This window comes from Zingiber officinale, chromosome 5B (genome assembly GCF_018446385.1).
Source record: "Zingiber officinale cultivar Zhangliang chromosome 5B, Zo_v1.1, whole genome shotgun sequence".
NCBI classification, from domain to species: domain Eukaryota; kingdom Viridiplantae; phylum Streptophyta; class Magnoliopsida; order Zingiberales; family Zingiberaceae; genus Zingiber; species Zingiber officinale.
In genome coordinates, this window is record NC_055995.1 from 101,151,046 (window position 1) to 101,170,393 (window position 19,348).

The window sequence follows — 19,348 nt, forward strand, 5'->3', positions numbered from 1 at the left end:
GTCACGGGTATGATTTTTTACCAAATTTTACATATATAATATACAGTATTAAAAAATTTAATATAAAAAATTATATCCTACCAAAAAAAAATTGATATATTAAAATTTTGGTATTTCAAATTTTCAGTAAGGTATAAATTTTATTATGAATTTTTGTAAATTTGTATTCATCCGGTAAAATTGAGTAAGAGGGGTGTAGATATGATGTCAAATATTGTTTCTAATCAAGGAACACTGTGGGTCTGGTGTGAAGAGGCCAAACTTTATAAATTCAAATAGTCTAGATCTATCAGTAGGTTTCAATAAAGTTCAATGATCGACCTAGAGAATTCAAATTGTATTCATTTTAGGTTCTATTGGGCTTTTGAGGTCGTAAAGAGTTTAAATGTGTCCTCCATTATTTATTTTGGATTCTCCCACCAGTATTATGTTAACTTTCAACTAAAACGCTTGAGCTTAGTCTCCAGAAAATCATGGTCATATTATATTGAAATATAATTAAAATTTTATATTAAAAATATAAAAAAAATATTATACGTTTATAAGATGGAAGATAATCAACCTTGTTAGATAAAGTCTAAAAATAAATTTATAAGGACATAAGTTCAAAATGATTTAAGTTCAAACAGATCAAAAATGAAGTGATCGGATGCATGAAGGATGATCCTAACATGACTAAACGTAACTTGGTAACTATAAGACCACTCAAATCAATACGATCATTCTCAAAATATATGCCCGTCAACTGATCTACAGCAGTTTAAGAATTATTCAAATCTGAACGAGTAAATTTCCGTTGTTTTTAAAGGACTTTTTCATGAAAACAAGAATAATGATTAAAAATAGGCTTCGAGTACCCTGCGTCACGGGGTAACCACGCAAGCTGAGCCGGCCGGCCAATCCCATCGATGCCGCAACCCACTTGATTCGCGCGTGAACAGGGGCCCACTTACAACAACCGGTGGCAGTGGACAAACCCAGGCTTTCATGGTGCAGCAGGAACACCGCCCTTTTCTCCACCTTCACAAATCAATCCCAACCGGAGCACCGCCCTGGTCTCCTCCTGTTCATGGATTCCTTCTAAGACGAAAGCTCCCTTGATCGAGGTTTCCCCACGAATCCATTGCTTCTTTCGATCGGTTTTGATTTATTTATTTTTAATCTTTTGGCGATCGAGTTACTGCGAAATCGAGAAGTAGATCGTCGTCGGATTGTTTAATCTTAGGGCCATGGTTGCTATCGATTATTCTGTTTTTCTTTTTTTTGTTCCCTGCCTACTTTGTTGCCTATAACTTTTGCCAGTCGCAGCGATCATTTTTCTCTGCCAGTTAGCATCGGTTCCTGCGAGCTGCTCAAGCTTTTGTCACTCCCCTTCTTTTCTACCACGCCACCACCACGTGAATCTGCCTGCCGCTGCTATTCGATGCTCAGCGTGGGGGGTTCGAAAAGCGGATTAGCTTTTCGCATGCTGTGCCTCTATTATTTTGACTTTCTCATTTGAATTGATGCTGTTTCTTTTCGGGAATAGAAACCAAATGGGTTGTGATTCGTCCTCTGTCTGTTCGATATAAAAAAATAATTGTAAAAATTGTTCTTTTTCAGCGGGTGCATCCGAATTGCTGCAACATTCGCCGTCGGTAGGCCGGGGGAACCGAAAGGGAGCTGCAGTGGAGATGAGCTACGGGAGCAGCTCGGTCGCTTCAGGTTTGGTTCTCTTTTTGAACTCTTCTACCGATTACCGGTCTACTTGGAATTGATTGAGTTGGGCAAGGAACTCGTGCAGGCGCTAAAACTACCGGAAGGTCGTACGAGTTTGGGAGGACGTATGTTGTTAGACCCAAAGGGATGCATCTGGCTACCGTTGTGTGGCTTCATGGTCTTGGTGATAATGGAGCAAGGTAATGGAGGACTCCTCTCTCTCTCTCTCATGTTGACAAAACAATTTGTTACTGAATTATGGACTACAAGAAATTTCTCTGTTTCTAATTTCTAGGCATGAGTGCACATGGCAGTGTTGACATCAATATTCTGTAGTCTATCTTCTATCTGATTATGATATTTTTGATGACATAGCCATTATACAATTGAAAACTCTGGTTCAACTGCCGGTTTCCATGGCATCGTCTGTTTCAACCTGATTGCATCTGTCTAGGCACATATATATATTGATAAGCATATTCTGATTTACTGGAAATGGAAGTGTTTTAGTTTATCACGTTGTTCAACTACTTTACATCTATTTCTTATTCGGAAATGGTATAAACTGCTAATTGGGGTTGGGGTTTAGAGAATAACAAAATGAAAATAATTTTAGATGACTTCTACTTTTGATCTTTTGGCAAGAACTAGCAATAGTGCTTGTCTTCATTGCCAATTCAGAACAGAACTCGATGTTTTAGTCATTCATATTTTTTTTGCATCTAGAACTCTGATGATAAAGTGCATAATGCATCCCATGAATCTTACGTTTGCGCAGAATTTTGATTGGACCACTAATGCCTCGATTCGAGATTGGTTTCTGCATTATGATACCTAGACATTATATTCTGCCTGATTGATTATTGAGTCTTCTGCATTATAATTTCCATAGGTTCCGTTCTGTTTCACTTGTAGCTCTTGCAATTGAAGGTCTATGGATGTTTAGTATGCAGTTTGAATCCTGCTCTCCTTGATCATCCAGGCTCTTCTGATTCCAGTCACTTATACCTTCTGCATGATTCCTTCCTGAAATATGCTTGGAATTCCATCAGTTAACTCCCTGCATATGATCCTTCCTTGGTATCTAGAAAAGGTGGCAAAACTGAAAGATCTATTTTCAGGGAAGGGTTTTATGTTATTTAAACTAGTGGTGGCAGTTGTAGCATAAAGGACATGCATTTCCATTTGCATGTACTCTCCATCTTATTGGACGTGGTCAATTGGAGTTCTTAGTCTTATGCAAGCATAGACATATATGTGATTAGATAATACTTTCAAAACACAAATGTTTTGAGTTCTAATTTGATTATTTCTTGTTTGTGCTGCAGCTGGTCACAACTTCTGGAAACCCTCCCCCTTCCAAATGTAACTATAATCTTAAACATCTCTTATGTTGTTTCTACTTATAATGGATCCATCATTCTCATAGTATTTTTTCCCATGCAGATTAAGTGGATATGCCCAACTGCTCCTACCAGGCCTGTAGCTGTTTTTGGAGGATTTCCTTCATCTGCCTGTAAGTTAATTCATGGTTGGGTTTTGGGTCTTCTAAGGGCATCTCTAATCGTTAAAGCTCTAAATGAGTTTTTTCTATGATTCCAATATGCCACATCAATATTATAAAAACTCATTGAAACATCCCCAATGGTTAAAGCTCTAAGTGAGCTTTTTTGTGATCTAATTCATAACATGTAGTTGTATGGCTCCATGCACATTACATCAATTTTGATACAAAAGAGTAGGTTTGAGTTTTCACTACTGCTCTTAAACTGTAAACCTCAAACCTCACCTCTACAATGGTTCAAGCTTTTATATTCAGCTTTTTTTTTAAAAAAAAAAAAAACTCTCACAAGTCTTACATTGGAGATGCCCTAAGCTCACGTTATCTCATCATTTGTGGAATTATTCAATGTTTGACTTAATTGGAAAAGATAACATTTGATGGAAATTAGCAAGGTGCCTACTAAATTTTTTCACGTTATCTAGGGTTTGATGTTGGTGATTTGTCAGAAAGTGGCCCTGATGATGTTGAAGGAATGGATGCATCAGCTGCACATGTCGCAAATTTGTTGTCGGCAGAACCTGCAGATGGTATGATTCTCAGAAGTTATGCTTGTTTGCTTGCCTCTGTTCCACATATCAATTCATTGATATCAAATGTTTAAGCAATGTCACCTATCCACACTAATTAAGTTTTTTCTAAATCTTATCGAGTGTTCCATCTAGCTCAATGGAAAGAGAAGATGTACCCAGTTGACAAGGTTTTGGGGGTTTGAATCTGCCATTCAGTGGTTTATCCTCTAGTGCACATTCCAACAAAGAAACTTTGAGAAAAATTCATTTCTTCCCATGGAATGTACTATCTCTTTCAAAAAAATCGTCAAATAACGTTAACATTTTAAATTTACTCGACGGAAATGTGGCATGAGACAATGGTGTCAATGAGTTGGGGTGAAATGGTGAGTTTGAACATTTTAGAGGATATTTTTGATGATTTTACAATTTTTTACCAGAATTTATTATTTTCCACTGATGAATAAGGCATCTAATTCTGAGCTTAACATAATTTACCTACATTTTTCTTTCTTTTTAATACTGAAATTAAAAGACGTCACTGGCTATTCATGTTGACCAAAAAGAATCATGCATATGGACTCGGGATAAACCACTTCTATAGTATGTGCTGAATAAAATTTGATCAGTATAGATTAACAAGTTTTGATGATTTGACTGGTTTTTGCAGTCAAACTTGGTGTTGGTGGCTTTAGTATGGGTGCTGCCACTGCCTTGTACTCTGCAACTTGTTCAGCCCATGGGAAATATGGAAATGGCAAGTTGTACCCTGTGAATTTACGTGCCGTTGTCGGTCTAAGTGGATGGCTGCCATGTGCTAGGTAATATTGTTAAGAAACAAAGATGGTTCCTATGACTATACTGTTTCCTTTTTTTAATCTATATCAAGATAGTTCTTATTTGTAATGCCATTTTGTTCTTTTAGGAGCTTAAAGAACAAATTAGAAGGTGATACCGATACTGCAACAAGGGCTTCATCTTTGCCTATTCTACTTTGCCATGGAAAAGGTATATTGATACATGTGCTTCCTTATTGTGTGTTTTAACTACACCCATTTTTTAAACTCAACTTTTGGAAATAAATTTTCATTTAAATAGATTTAGGGAATTAATGTTTGACTTTGGTGAAATCACTTCTGTGAACAAATTTTCTAGCTATATTTATGAAATTAATACCTGATCCTTTCTGGAATTGATATGATTTCATTGCTCTTAAGGTTATTTTTTTTTGAGAGATCCATTGTTGCTTTACTGGTGGGAAATGTTTATATTGTTTTCTGGCCTGTGGTTGTAGGTGTTTGAGCAAAACAATGAAACAGTCACCTTAGGCACAATTTTTTTACTTCGATTTGGAAGCAAGTAGCCTAAATGGGTATTGCTTCATTTGTTCGACACATCATTTTGTAGAAGTTTTTATACTTGGTCTATGAGGTATCGGTGTCGACATGAGTGGTGCTAGGGAAAATATCCAACTAAGTGCCATTGCAAAAACTTCTTTTTGGAATAATTGGCATTTGACAGTATCCGTCTTAACTAAACAATTTTATCTTGTTTGCAGGAGATGATGTAGTGCCATATAAACATGGAGAAAAATCTGCTGAGGCTTTAAAATCATCTGGTTTTGAGAATCTTCGTTTTGAAACATACAATGGGTACGTAAAATATGCTTCCTTGAAGATTTTATGAACCAGATAAAATATTTCTCTTCAGTAAGAATTGTTAGCACTTGAATTATCTATATTTAGACTCGGTCACTACACGGTCCCTGGAGAGATAGACGATGTTTGCAAGTTCCTTACTGCGACGCTGGGACTTGACGGTTCTCAATCTTAGTCAAGGAACAATCCTTTCGTCATGTTCACCACTGGGATTGAGAAGAATAAATTGTTTGGTGTGGTAGATGAATAGATTTTCCATTTCATACAGTTGGTGTGGGATTTAAGATAAATATGGATCACGCTTGAGCAATGGCATTTCATATATTTGGTTTGGGCTTTGTTATAAATATCGATCACGCTTTTGAGCAATGGTATCTTGATGGCAATTGTATTAGCCTGAAATATTTATTTTTAGAGATGTTGGTTATTTGTATGAATTTGAAGAGGCTTAATGGGAAAATTGTTGTTTTTTTTAAGAATGCAGGGTAAAATCGTATACACAAGACCGACTGAATCTCATATCGGCAGGAGTCTGATTTTTTATATGAATTTAATTTGAGTGGTCTCAGTAACTCATAATCGGGTTGGTACATTACGATTGTTTTTGCTCTAAAAAAAATTTAAAAAAAAAAAGGTGAAAATCTGGATCATTTCTGCATGTCAGATAGTTGTTTTTTTTCAAAAAAGATGGAATAGGGAGTTTTTGTCTTCTTTTACTTCACAAACTTCATTAGGTACAATTTCAACTTTGTCAATGACCTTCGTAAGCTACCTCGTCCTCATCGACCTTCGTAAGCTACCTCACCAGCCTTTTTAGCTTCTCCCGGATAACTTTCCTTTGCAATTGGAAATGAATTTAAGAAAAATCTGGGAAGTTGACTGGGTATGGACTTTTTTGTACTTTCAATTAAATCAGTTCAATTTTAAATTTTGAAAAACGATTAAACTGATTTTTATATATTAAATAATAATTTTTTTAAAAATATATTAAAATATTTTATTTTTTTTATTAAACTGATTATTTTTTATTTAAAATTATATATATTTTAAATCAATTAATCCGATTATCAATTGAATAAATTGATATTATATCCATTTTAATAGTGAAATTCAATTCATTCGGTTGGCTGAAAAAAGAATTTCAATTTATTCGATTTTGGATACTTCGATTCGATTCTACACCATTACAAATTTTATGCTGAAGCTACAAGCGACGATAGCAAATCATTAGATTTTAGTACATGTTTAGTTAGATGGTCTCACTGAAGATAACATAAATGGACCCATTCAGAGGGGATAAAGGGAACTACAAAGAGCTTGCAATGAGCCGAGATGGGGGAGAAATGTGGAGACGATGGGTGCGGGGATGGAAGGCAGAGGTCACATGGGGAGGTGTACTGGACCCTAGAAAATATAAGTAAAACTAAGCCAAGACCCCCCAAGTTGCAGAGACAGAAGAGGGGAACACCTGCAAGGATGCATAATAATTCAGCACTCCTACTAAGTATTGTTCATACTAAATATTGTATTGCCAATGCAATGAATCAACGAAGACACTCCAACACATCACCATTTGAATGTCTCCCCAATCGTTGCAATTGCATAGCCAACTTTAGGCGAAAGAAAACCTCTCATTAATTTGAACTAGAATATAAACCTACTTGACCCACTGAGAAATGTAATGAAACAAGATATGATGTAGGCACTTGGTGTCGGATTTGCAATAACAGCACAGATATGAACATTATTAAATTTTGAACTCATGTATTGCTCGTTAGAATGAGAATGAAGTGCATACATCATATATATATGATCAGGATAGATAGCTCCTTCAATCGTTTGTTGGAATTTGCTGTCGGGAGCTCTATAATCGGGATAAATATCAGTGAGACGACAGCCACTGCATTAAAAATTTGTGCCTCTGCTACACAGGCGAATAGAAGGGAGGAGCTAACAACCATAGTGACAATTTCTGACCATACTTTGACGTGTTAAATTAGAATAGCTGGAAATGTAAGCTTGTAGAACCATCAGCAAATGATCTGAGGTCTGCTGGTTTCACCAATGCTCTGCACAACGGGCATGTTCTTTCTCGCTCAAACCTGAAAAATAATACTGTGATGATAAAACGCTGCATGTAAATAGAAGTGCTTTTAGCAATGATTGAACTAAAAGAAGGTAAGAGATTTCTCAGTGCTTTTTATATTGTTGGGAAAGAGATAGCATGCTCAGAATCTCCCTCTCACAGAAATTCTAAATTTTAAAGGAATACGCAACTTACCATTCAGAGACGCAATCTTCACAGAAGATATGCTTACAGCTAAGAAGGATTGGAGCATGCATCTTCTCTTGGCAAATAGCACACATATCGCCAGCAGAAATTACCTGCACTAAATCCAAAAGCATCTGGTAAATTGTCCTAGACTGGCCCGGAAGCAAGAGTGAAAAGATCACAACATTTCATGTCATCCGTAGACAAGTGACACTTCAATCGGCAATTTCATGAAATTGAGTCTAGCATTAGGCGATCCCATGAGAGAGAAAAAATCTCCAAAGAAGAAAATGCTATATTATTGATTGAATGAATGAAATAATGAGGGGTGAGTCTCTTTACAAGCTTGTCATATTGTGATTGAATGAATAAAAATGTTATATTATTGAGTCGCTTTATATTATTGATTTATTTCAGTAGAATTGGTAAAAATGAAAAAAATAAACATCCGTATTTTAGACCATCTGAAATTCAAATAGTATATTAGGCAAAGGACCTGTTTGTTTTCTTGGTTTGTTTTCATTCCAGAATATTCATTTTATGCAAATGGTCAAAACTTACAAAAATATCAACATTTTTTTCTTCTGAGTTCTGAGCACCGTGTTGGGCATAAAAATAAAGATCTTAAATGAGTTACTAATATAAAGTAAATGTTCAAATATGTTTTCAGTAGCAAATGGCAAGATTATAGTGCAATTAATTTATCAAAGACAGTAAGAAGATCATTAATTGATTAAGGGTTGTTTGAGATAGGAAAGATTTAAACCTGTTCAGTTGTTGCGTAGGAGCCATAATGTACATCTTTACGTGACAATGCCTTCAATGAAGTAATCAAAGATTGAACCTGTAATCAGACTTGAAAATCAGAGATTCATGACTCTCTTGCAGGAAAATAAATAATGACAAATTGAGAGATCTTCTAGTATTGATAAAAGAGATGATGGAAGTTCAATAATCATTATGATGAAAGAATAAGAAGAAAAAGGCTACCTTCTCTACAACTGAAGTCAACTTGAAGGTAAGATAAAGACCTGTAGTCAGAGATGAAAAGATGCTCCCATATTCTTTGTTCAAAAAAAAGCGGTACCAAACAGGTGTCGGCAACAATGCCCGGTACAAAAGAAGAGCATACTCTACAAGAGTTAGCATCTGACCCTAAGAACAAAATAAAAGTAAGCCTTTAGCTAATGGAGCATTGTAAAACAGTATTGAGCAAGTTAAAAAAACACCCTGCACTACCATAACCTAGGGCCATATTAAAGAACTATGCAATTTATATTCGTACAGGCAATACAATAAAGTTTTAGAGAAGTGAAGTGTATTCTTGGTCAATATTAAAGAAGTATACAATTTATCTAACTAGAGGCAAGTAGAATAAGGTTTTAGAAAAGTGAGGTGTATTGGTGATATATCTTGGGCATCATGCCAATACAGATTTTTTCCACATTCATGCATTTACCAAATAATACATATTAGGATTTAAAAAAAATAGATTTTGAAAAAGGGATTTATTCCATGATTGATTGAGTCATTTCTTTTTTAGAATATTTTTAATTTATTTCTAAGTTTACTTAAGTTGAAGCCTTTAAAAGGGATCCCAATCACCCCATATTAATCACTGTTCAGTTTAATAATATTCTTCTTTATTAGTTTGGTCCACTGTATGAGATTATTGTTCCTCGTGCTGCATCATCTAAGCATTTGCCTCAATATTTCTTTCACTTTCCAGTTAAATAATCTGACGTCTGCATCTTCATCATTTTGATGATTCTAGTATTTTTGCACAGGTTTACCTATTTATCTAGTGTTCTAACTGACAGTGCTTTAACCTTCAAGCTATCTTGCGACTGTGAATGAATTTTAACTACATTCATGTTGCATTTTAAGCCTACATTCATATTACCCATCCTACTGTGGTGAATATACTGTGCAACTATGCTGACTTAAGATAATGTAGCTCCAACGAAACTAAATTCATGTCCCTAATAGGATGCAAAGACTATAAAGGAAAGCCCGGCGCATGAAGCTCCCACCAATACAGAGTGTCGGAGAAGGTTCTATTGTATGCCACCTTATCCTCCTTTGCGAGAGGTTGTTTCTGAATGCAAAGACTATAATGGGAAAAAAAATGGTTGTCTATATGAGTCGAAAGGAAGAGAGAGAGAGGAGAGAAAGGGATAAAAACCTCATATACTTGGAATTGCTTCTATCCAAGGTTGTGCAAAAGCAAAGAGGAGAAGTCACATCAGTTCTTGGTTTGCACATAAATCATTTTGGGATATTTCAAACCATGAATCATAAGATTTAAAAAAACTATAAAGTATTAAAAAATAATTCTGATTTATTCAGAATAATTTTGATATGCAAAAATATATAAAATATATTTAATTTATTAATATAGATGGAGGAATTTGACGCTAATTTATAACAAAATTTGTGTGTTCATCTCTGACAATGTACAAATTATTATTTATTTTATTCTACTAAAAATTAAAATAAAATAAACTAGGAAACATTCTTGTCAAATGCCTTTGACATAGAAAATAATTGTCGTCAAATGATAGGCGCTAAGTTACCTAAAAAGGGATTTAGGTGACATGACTTTGAAATTACTATAAATTTCACTTTCATTGTCATTGTGTATTAATATGACAAGATCTATTCTTCACAAATCGTTATTAAATATTGAGTCAATATTAACTATTGTCAAGTTAACTTATCTTACTTGGCAAGATTAGACTCCGAGATTCTACTACTTTTACACTTCTATCTATCATACAAAATTAAATTCCCATTTCTTTCTTCTTTTATAATGAACTCAATCTAATTCCTAATATATTGAGCTCAATTTAATTTTTTAATAGGTTAGATATACTTTGAGTTAATTAGATTTAACGTTTACCCTTTTTTATTTTTAGAATTATAGATTTGTATTGGATTGTATTTAGCCAAAATGAATCAATTCATATGTACAAGAGGAGCTTGGCATAACAATAAAGTTGAAGTGACCTTGTAATGCATGGTAAGACGTATACAATAAATCCAATGTGGTTCGAGGCTTCCCCATGCATTGGCAACAACTTCTTTCTTTTTTATTTCTAATTCATATGTACGAATCATATTATTTTATATGTGAATATTAATGAATATATGATATGAATAATTTCCATATTTTATAATAACAACTCTTCATTTATTATATAGCAAAAAATTATCTTCCTTAACTACCTTTTCAATCTTTTATTTCAAGAGCCAAATATTTTTTTAAAAAAAATAGATTATAATTAATTATTTATTAGGGTTTAAGTATTTTAAGATTTATCCTTATGATGAATTTAAGTAGATTTTATTGACCACAAAAAAGTTGAAAAATAGCATGGTAAAAAAAACTATTGTCTCTGAAATTAAGTAAACAACACAAAAATGGAAAATCAGCAACTTTTCATTCTCCTTTCCATCAAACCAACTAAACAAAATAGAGAACTGGATCCTTCCTCCTTTACCCTCCCTTCAAGTCTCCCTTCATGTTTCTTTTATCCTTCAAAGTAAAGAAAGCTTATACAAGGAAATTAATTTACCTGCTTCCGGTACTTACGACCCTTACTATTTTTGTAGTACATCAAAAGCACACATTTGACTACCATAGCTGCTTGTCGCACCATTATATCTGAAAAGTGATAAAAGCATTTGAGTGTGCTCAATAAAAGAAATGATTTAAGTTTTGAAAAATGATATTATTCAAGTACCTACAGAAAAACAACAATTCAAACAGGAAGAAATTTGAGATACAACCCTTTAATACACTAATTCTTAGTTTAAGGTTTGGCATGCATCACCAAGATGTCCATGGTCATTCTCTCGTTCTATCAATTGTCAATTCAGATGTAGAAAAGCAACCTACAAGCCTACAGCAGCACGTAGGGAAAAACTACATAAACGTGGAAATAGAATTTGAGATATCATCATTGCTTCTTGATTTACTTCGGGAACTTACATGAACCACTATTTAGAGCTACCATCAGAGATCCCATTAAAATTTCTAGCATTTTTTAAGTGTAAAATATACAGACATATATTTAGTTAGGCCAATGAAGCACCATATCTTCATATTAACTTTTGAAACTCACAAGTCTCTGTTGTATGCCTCATTCCTCCGAGTGCATCCTGTTGGTCATTCCTTTCCAAGCCGCAAAAAGGCGATTTGCTCGCCCAGCTCCTCCGCCAGCCCGTCCCCAGGCCAACACAGAAGAGGTAAATCAAGGGTGACTACTAGCCTTGGGCAGTTGAATAGTGCATGTGATTTGATAGCAAGGAGGTGACAATGTTAGTGATGGTGACAAAGCAAGAATCCAATTGCTATCAAGCTCACACATGTCTCTTAGTGCAACTTCTCCGGCATGTCTACCTCATCCCAACCCAAGCGGGTCTCTTATGGCTATCTCCCAGGACAACATCTCAAAGCTCAAGCTCAACCGGGCTTATCTAGTCCAAGCTAATTCGAAGGTTGAGACTTGTCCAACCCAAACAACAAGTGGTGGCAGTGGTGATTTTTCTTCACATTGAGCCTAGACCCTAAACCACAACCCAAACTATAGTCAGTCTATCTTAAACTCATTCTAGCTATTCTTGGCCCCTACACTTGTCTCAACCTTGGTATATGTCAAATACCGTACTATATCTTCTATGCCTCGCATATTCTATATCTCAGGTAGCAACCTCTCTCAACTTGTCTGGATCCATAATAATTACCACAAAATATCTCAATTGGAAGGACTATCCGTCTTGGGCTACCTCAGTTACTATATGGTTCATGGGTCAAGGCTAACTTATATACATCACTACTTGGACTGAGATTCCAGGTCATCCAAGGCCACATAGGAGCAAATTAATGGTCTATGATAATCTATTGATCCTAGCCTTCTGAGTATCTACCTTGCTACTTCTCCTGCCATGAAACTTAGACACAAATGAGTGCTCTTTATATGGGTTACATCAAAACTTAAGGTTACGATATAATTGGTAGTCTTTCTAGTTACCAAAATGACCACTTCATATAGTAGCTTCTATCGATATTAATTTTAGAGGTATATTTCCGAGTAGGTAAAATGGATGAGATATGCAAGATTGCTTTGATGGGTTACTCACCTTCATATTTCTCCATATAGTTCAAAATGAGTTAGAATTGGTGAAATCTTATACTTTGAGTGGTTCTTTTTTTCCTCCTTTGTTTAACATATATGTGCGTATGTTGAAAGCCTTGATCCTGTAGCCAAACTATCTGCTTTAGTTGTTGGCTCATCCTCTTGAGCATCACATGGTGGTCAAGAAAGCTGATAGGGGAATAGAGGTAGTCATTTTAGGGGGCAAGATAGGCCAAGTGTCTAAATTGTGGTAGCTTGGACATGCCAAATATCCTTGCTCCTCTCTTCATGGATTCCCTAGGTCATCCATCTCAACATGCTCATGTCACTGGGTTTGAAACTCAATCAACTCAAACAGGTTCCATCATTGTAGTTTTTAAGAGTACTCTTAGCATCTTCATCTCCAAGGACTATGAATTTATTATCTCAGTCAATTAACTCATTTGCTTATATAATCCATACCTCTAGGTCATCCTTTGAATTCAAGGGACTCTTAGCATATTTCTAGTAATGCATCATCCTTCTTTACCCTCACATCAACATAATGCCCTGGCAGTGTCACAATAACTAAGGGGTCTCACTCATCAATTAAGAGCATTCTCTCTTTCACCCATGATTCATTTGACTATCATATTTTATATTCCCGAATTTTGATTGAGGTTATTGTTTATAAACCTTGAATGTAAAATAAGATTGTCTAATTTGCAGGAATACTTCTTTGATCAGTTGTGTCCTGCAAAAATATTGATGTCTTTGATAAGTTTTTCAACGTAGAAAGAAATAGAAGAGCAAATGTGAAAAAATAATTAAAACCCTAAGAATTCTTGGAAATGCATATATTGAAGCTAAATGAGACTCATAAAACTAGACCTGATTTCTATTTCACTTGATGCCAAATCATTAACAACAAGCAGACATTTTAAAGCAATCAATTAACAACTGCTGTTAATAACATAAGATAAAACATGCAAAAACAACAGAAGAATGGTAATCGTAAGCATGCTCCGAATAGCATGTGCCACAAGAAAAGGCTTAATAACTAGTATTCTAGTGGTTGTTACTTGTTAGTAACAAATAGTGGGCAAAGTAGAGTACCATTAACCATAATGATAAATATCGCATGCCAAAATGGAGGTATTCTTTTAGGGGGAAGCATGACCAGTGGGTACAGAAGGTCATCAGCTCTGTACCACCAGTACAACACTCCAAACACATGCATGGTGAAGACTATTGTAATTCCAATAAGTATCACTATTCTTCGCTCTCCCTGCAAAGACCACATTGAAGTGAAATAATCAAATTCTAAGCCCCATTTTATGAAAGTGATTCTACATAAAGACTTGGGAAAATAGGTTAATAGTTCTAGCATTAGTATAATTAAAACGTTTGTGAGCATAGAAGTATAAAAAACCCATTCCACACTTCTGGAAAAAGGTTACCACCATTTGTCTTAGGAGATTCTCAGGAACCCAAAACATTAGAGAGAAATAAAGAGCTAAGAGTTACAGTAGTTCACTTGCTAGAAATAATAGGACAAGTGAACTGAATAAGGAAATAAGAAAATAGTGATATCCTTCCAAAAAAACTTCCATAGTGAATTGGTAAAAACCAATGGATGTGGGAGGGACAGTAGAGATATCGCGCATCATCAATGCATCCAAAGCCACCAAACAATTGATGATCACTAAGGTATTTTAACAGCACATATGTGATGAACCATAGATACTAGAATGTTGCTGCCTATATGATTTCTTAACATGAGTCCAAAAGTATAAAGAAAAAAAAAATCTAGAAAGCATTCTTAATCTTCGGTTTTCCCAATTTTAAACATGAAGATCAGTATAACTTGTTTGTAAATACCTATTGGCTCAAAGTTTCAAGCCATTGGCATCACATCTATCCCAGAGTTTTGTATGGAACTTTTAATGATAAGACACTGATTTCCAATTTTTTCCATTGAGCGAATTCATATAAGAATTAATGCTAATGTGATCATTTCCCAGTTTGATATGTATCATAAGCATGCCAATCTTATACCACAGCAATTTCACTTGGACAACCTGTGCAAAGTCAGGAGCTTCATCAGGTGGGTAATCCTGAAGAGTAGTTAACATAATAAAATATGGTTTGAGAGAGAAGAATATTACAAATGATTTAGCCTTGCATTGATTTTGATGGAGAGAAAAGATCCATGTATTTGATGCCAAATAATTGGGGCAAATGGATGAGGTGCTCTTCTTGAAGATGCATCTAGGCCATTCACAATTCATTCTATCTAGTTATGATGCCCTTTAGGACCCTTGAGGAGAAAAATGTACTAATATATACTAGTATTTGACAAAATTGATGAACTTGACAAGCATACGTTGAGAAAACATTGTAGAACCTAAATGATGGGCGTAGGCATTAAGGCTAAACCACTATAAATACATAGTTTGCATTGAATTTTTGTCTTTAAATTCCTATTGGGTCAAATTCCTTGTTAAGTTAGTTTGGGCAGCTTGATTAAAATTGACTATTTGAGATACAAATTCCATCTTACTTTCTATGCTCACAGATAGATAAAATTGAAAGTCACCACCCTAGACCTTGTTAACATAATATAGCTAATAAGATATTCCCAAGTGGAGGCGATCTTTATGGGTATCCAGCTAATCACCACTGCTCCAACAAATTGGTTTTGAATAAAGCTCTACATTTTCTACTCCCAATCCAACGGTGGGTTCTCTTTCCTTTTTGATGTAATGTAGAAACAGAATAACTAAAAGAAAAAAATCAATGTAGTTCACTGGAAAAACATTATCTTTATATTATTCATCTGAAAGTAAAGTCATAATAAATTTCTTGTGATATTTAGTAAAATTTCTAATTTTGCACATGATCCAAGTAAAAACAAGGTGACAGAAGAACTCTGAGATTTTGCCAAAGAAACAACAATTTAGTGCCAACCTTTAAAGCAGTTTGTTTTCTCAAAATATCATTTGACTTAAGCATCACAGCAGCCATCCAGATTGTAATGAAGAAACCTGTGCATAATTTCCCAAGATTATACAATGTAAAGTTGAATGACAAAAATGAAAGAACAACAAAATAAATCTTCATTATGAAAGAATACTAGAACACAAAATTTTAGCAAAAATATAAAATTATGGAAAAAATATAAGCCAATAACAATTTTCTAGAGTCTACATATCATAAAATTGTTCATCATGAGAGTACATGGAAGCATTTATTGAATGCATCAACACAAATCTGTATTTGCTAAGTATGACCTAGTTTTAGAATAACCACAAATTGTGCCAGAAGCAAAATCTTCAAGTAAACATAAATTTGGTCAATATCCAAATATTTAAGTTAGATCCATAAAAGGTATGAAGCTATTATCACTTATAGGCAAATCTAGGATGAGAACAAAAATGAGTGAACATGGAGATCGTAAGTCTTTATCGGAGCATTCATTTTCACTTTTTCTCACAGTCTAGTCAAGCCCTAACACTATATCCAATTACTCCTCTGCAAAAGTATGATTATATGAAAATAGAATGGCACCAGAGGTACAAAATATTTGCCTTCCTATCTGGTTTTCTAAACAAAAGGTTATTTATTTTCTTTGGAAAAATGCTCTTAGTTTAGACAACTTAATGAACTTCCAATTCATCATCTCACTGCAAAATTTATTGAAACATAAACAATTATTATAAAAATAAATCCATATTATCAAGGAAAACACCATCTCTAATACTTAAGACTCTTTGTATACCACTCTATACCTGTGACAGATATCAACACTCCAGGCAAACATGCAAATACCTTATCCCTAATGGTCATGTGCAAAAGTCAGAGTTACATAGAACACCACTACATTGTGCACATTGTGCCTACCAGAAGCTTCCTCTCCGATACTTACTACTGAAATAACCACAAGAACAACGTCAGCAATGAGAAACCACCAAGATAAATGACTGGGATTGTAGATGGCTGTGTTCCATCCTCACATAGTGACAGAAGTTATTCTTTGCCCAAAGATGTGGTTGAGTGGAAGGAAGTATATGTGCCGTCATGAAGTAAATGGTATTCTCTGTGAGCAATAGTTCATGACATTCATTTACTAAAGTGAATTATGAGATGGCATACGATGTTTACGGAAAAAAAAAATACAACGTCAAGTACATATAGAGACGAGTGACAGTGTGTGTGAAAGGCATGAACGGTTAAAAGTATATAAGGTTATAAAAGATATCCATCAAGTTTACAATAGAAATACATTACCTTGCAGATGCTGCCGGATGAACACCACCAACAGGAGCAACGAGAAAGGAAGTACCTGCTCAATCCACCTAGCGACTTCCTGTATTTCATATCTCTGGTACGAGGAATCCCTGTTGTTACCACCAGCAGCACTCACCTCACCATCTGAGTTTGAACCAACGCCACTCGAGATGGAAATCGGTAAAGCCGAAGAAGACGAACCAACCTCCACGACGCCAATATCACTCTCCCCATCTCTACCTCGCCACTGAGACGAACCGACGTGTAACTCCCCTTGAAGACCGCTACCGCCCGGAATCGCATCCTCCTCCAAGCTCTGCGCCTGGCTAGTCCCGACCCCGAAACCATCCTCGTCCCCGACCCCGATTATCCTTATCTCCACCTCCCCAGCGCCACGCCCGCTGGCGAAACCGGGCTCCTCGATCCGACCAGGTCCGATCGAGGTCTCACTCTCCGAATGGACCGACCGCACACGAAGGATCCCGGAGTACTCTAGCAGAGCGGAGAGCGGCGCCTGGATGAAATTGGAGGGCAGGAAGCCGAACCGCCTCGGCAGACCCCCAGCGCCGCCGCTAGTCTGTACGGAGTACGGATCCGGGATCCCTCCAGAAGAATCCATGGTTCCGGGGCAGAACCAGCAGCGGAATCTCAGAAAAAGAAAAAAAATCTCCTCAAAAAGCAGCGAACCGCGGAGGAATCGGAGCGACTCGAGGGGCGGCGACGGAGGAAGCGAGGGAGGAACTTGGAAGATACGTCGGAATCAGATCAATGAGGGCGGAGCTGCACTGGGAGAGAGTTAACCTAATCTAACTGAAGGCGAGGAGAGGGTGGAGTCCTCCATGGCGGTCGTGCTCAATGGAACGCGGAGGAGGAGAAATATTTAATTTTTTTGTTTCATACCGCATTTTACCTTTTTCTGTAATGGGGGAGTGAGGTGGGGTCGGCTCGGGTCGGCGTCGGCCCATTCGCTTGTATTTTCTGGAGTCTATTTGATTTTGAAATATTATGCATTTATGCCATCGAGTTGGCTCGCATCGAAATCAAAGTTGACTAATTCCTGTTCCATTTTTTTTTAATAATGGCATCTCCCAAATTTCCATTAATAATATAAAAAAATAGCACATATGATCAAGGGGACGTACTTTTTCACCAAATACACTTCGTATTAAAAAAATAAATATAAATATATATATATATATATATATATGATAATTAATAAATATATATGCGCCAGGCAGACATCTGGGCATCTAAACTTGTGTTCACATAATTACTATTTCTAATTACTTTTCATAACTATTGTTTACACAATTACTTTTACTGTTCACATAATTTCTATTTCACATACTGATGTAAGTGTTAGTTTAATTAAGATATAAAATTCGAAAAGAGATTTTTTTTTATTTGTTTTTATTGTATAGGTTATTCATGGCGGCGCCATATTGCGCGTGGAAGGAGCACGACGGCGTTGGGCTGCGTGGGGGACGATCAGCGTTCGTTAGGCAGCAGGCCATGATGTGCAACGGCGAGCAGTAACGAGAGAAAGGGCTCCAGTGGGGAGCATTGGGGTAGAATAGGAGATAGAAGGAAGAAAAGGATTCTTTGTCCGTCTTGTGGAATTAATATCGCTGCTAAAATATGGACAAATAATCCATTACCTCAAATCCCACGACAATGTCCAGAAATCGCCTCCACTAAGAGTTCATAGGAAAAGGAAGAATAAATAAATCAGATTCTCAGTGGATCAGCAACATGACAAAGAAATGAAGGAAATAAAAATTAAAAAAAAAAAGAAGGAAAAAACAGTGAGGCCAGACCGATCGCCACAGCCCAACTACCATGAGCTCGCGGCAGACATGTCTGACCCGCGGACTCTCCATGATGAGGCCTACAAACGAAGTCGGTGCAACCTCGTGGCCAGCCGAGGTCATAGCGACCTCGCAGAGGCCTTACGGCCAACGAAATCGCTGCAAGAGGTCAGTCATCCATCATTGATTTGCAATTTTCATGGCATATCTAGCAACAACTTCGGTCCATTCCAACCCATCGTTGCCATCAAACACCGTTTGTTTGAATGGATCTTTCAGAATTGGAGACACTTTACCATTCGGCAATTGTCTAAAAGGCACACCGAACTTTGAGATTGCCTAAAAACACTTTATTCTGATTTTATCTAGGTTGTAACAAAGTCGAGTTGAGCTGAATTTTTAAATGTTTGAATTTGACTCGTTTATAAT

The 19,348-nt window shown here is 36.0% G+C and overlaps 2 protein-coding genes across 4 annotated transcripts; one reads left to right on the forward strand and one right to left on the reverse strand.

Moving 5' to 3' along the window:
* The first annotated feature begins 952 nt into the window (after nucleotides 1-952).
* Nucleotides 953-5,843, forward strand: LOC121985196 (acyl-protein thioesterase 1 homolog 1-like). Of its 2 annotated transcripts, XM_042538499.1 has the most exons (10): nucleotides 954-1,106; nucleotides 1,603-1,704; nucleotides 1,784-1,898; nucleotides 3,027-3,063; nucleotides 3,145-3,214; nucleotides 3,685-3,789; nucleotides 4,442-4,592; nucleotides 4,697-4,779; nucleotides 5,330-5,423; nucleotides 5,517-5,843. In XM_042538499.1, the coding sequence occupies exons 2-10, from the start codon at nucleotides 1,674-1,676 to the stop codon at nucleotides 5,602-5,604; spliced, it is 774 nt and encodes a 257-aa protein (XP_042394433.1). In that variant the 5' UTR covers nucleotides 954-1,106; nucleotides 1,603-1,673; the 3' UTR covers nucleotides 5,605-5,843. The 2 variants fall into 2 exon arrangements, with proteins under 2 accessions (XP_042394431.1, XP_042394433.1); XM_042538497.1 differs by having other exon boundaries at nucleotides 953-1,106; nucleotides 3,027-3,214.
* Nucleotides 5,844-7,146: 1,303 nt separating this feature from the next.
* Nucleotides 7,147-17,983, reverse strand: LOC121985195 (RING finger and transmembrane domain-containing protein 2-like). Of its 2 annotated transcripts, none has more exons than XM_042538496.1 (8): nucleotides 17,112-17,983; nucleotides 15,792-15,868; nucleotides 13,938-14,109; nucleotides 11,280-11,368; nucleotides 8,692-8,856; nucleotides 8,468-8,545; nucleotides 7,711-7,814; nucleotides 7,147-7,531 (listed from the first exon to the last, which is right to left on the reverse strand). In XM_042538496.1, the coding sequence occupies exons 1-8, from the start codon at nucleotides 17,728-17,730 to the stop codon at nucleotides 7,426-7,428; spliced, it is 1,410 nt and encodes a 469-aa protein (XP_042394430.1). In that variant the 5' UTR covers nucleotides 17,731-17,983; the 3' UTR covers nucleotides 7,147-7,425. The 2 variants fall into 2 exon arrangements, 1 of the variants encoding a protein (XP_042394430.1); XR_006113090.1 differs by having other exon boundaries at nucleotides 7,514-7,531; nucleotides 7,711-7,819.
* Nucleotides 17,984-19,348: the final 1,365 nt, after the last annotated feature.

Bases quoted from the DNA above. Each gene is read 5' to 3' on its own strand.
- LOC121985196 (XM_042538497.1), top strand. From the start codon at position 1,674: ATGAGCTACGGGAGCAGCTCGGTCGCTTCAG. The intron at 3,215-3,684 runs GTAAGTTAATTC...CACGTTATCTAG, and splicing joins AGGATTTCCTTCATCTGCCT to GGTTTGATGTTGGTGATTTG. The intron at 5,424-5,516 runs GTACGTAAAATA...ATCTATATTTAG, and splicing joins CGTTTTGAAACATACAATGG to ACTCGGTCACTACACGGTCC.
- LOC121985195 (XM_042538496.1), bottom strand. From the start codon at position 17,730: ATGGATTCTTCTGGAGGGATCCCGGATCCGTACTCCGTACAGACTAGC. The intron at 14,110-15,791 runs GTTGGCACTAAA...TGGTCTTTGCAG, and splicing joins GAAAACAAACTGCTTTAAAG to GGAGAGCGAAGAATAGTGAT. The intron at 11,369-13,937 runs GTACTCTACTTT...ATCACTTTTCAG, and splicing joins ATTTATCATTATGGTTAATG to ATATAATGGTGCGACAAGCA.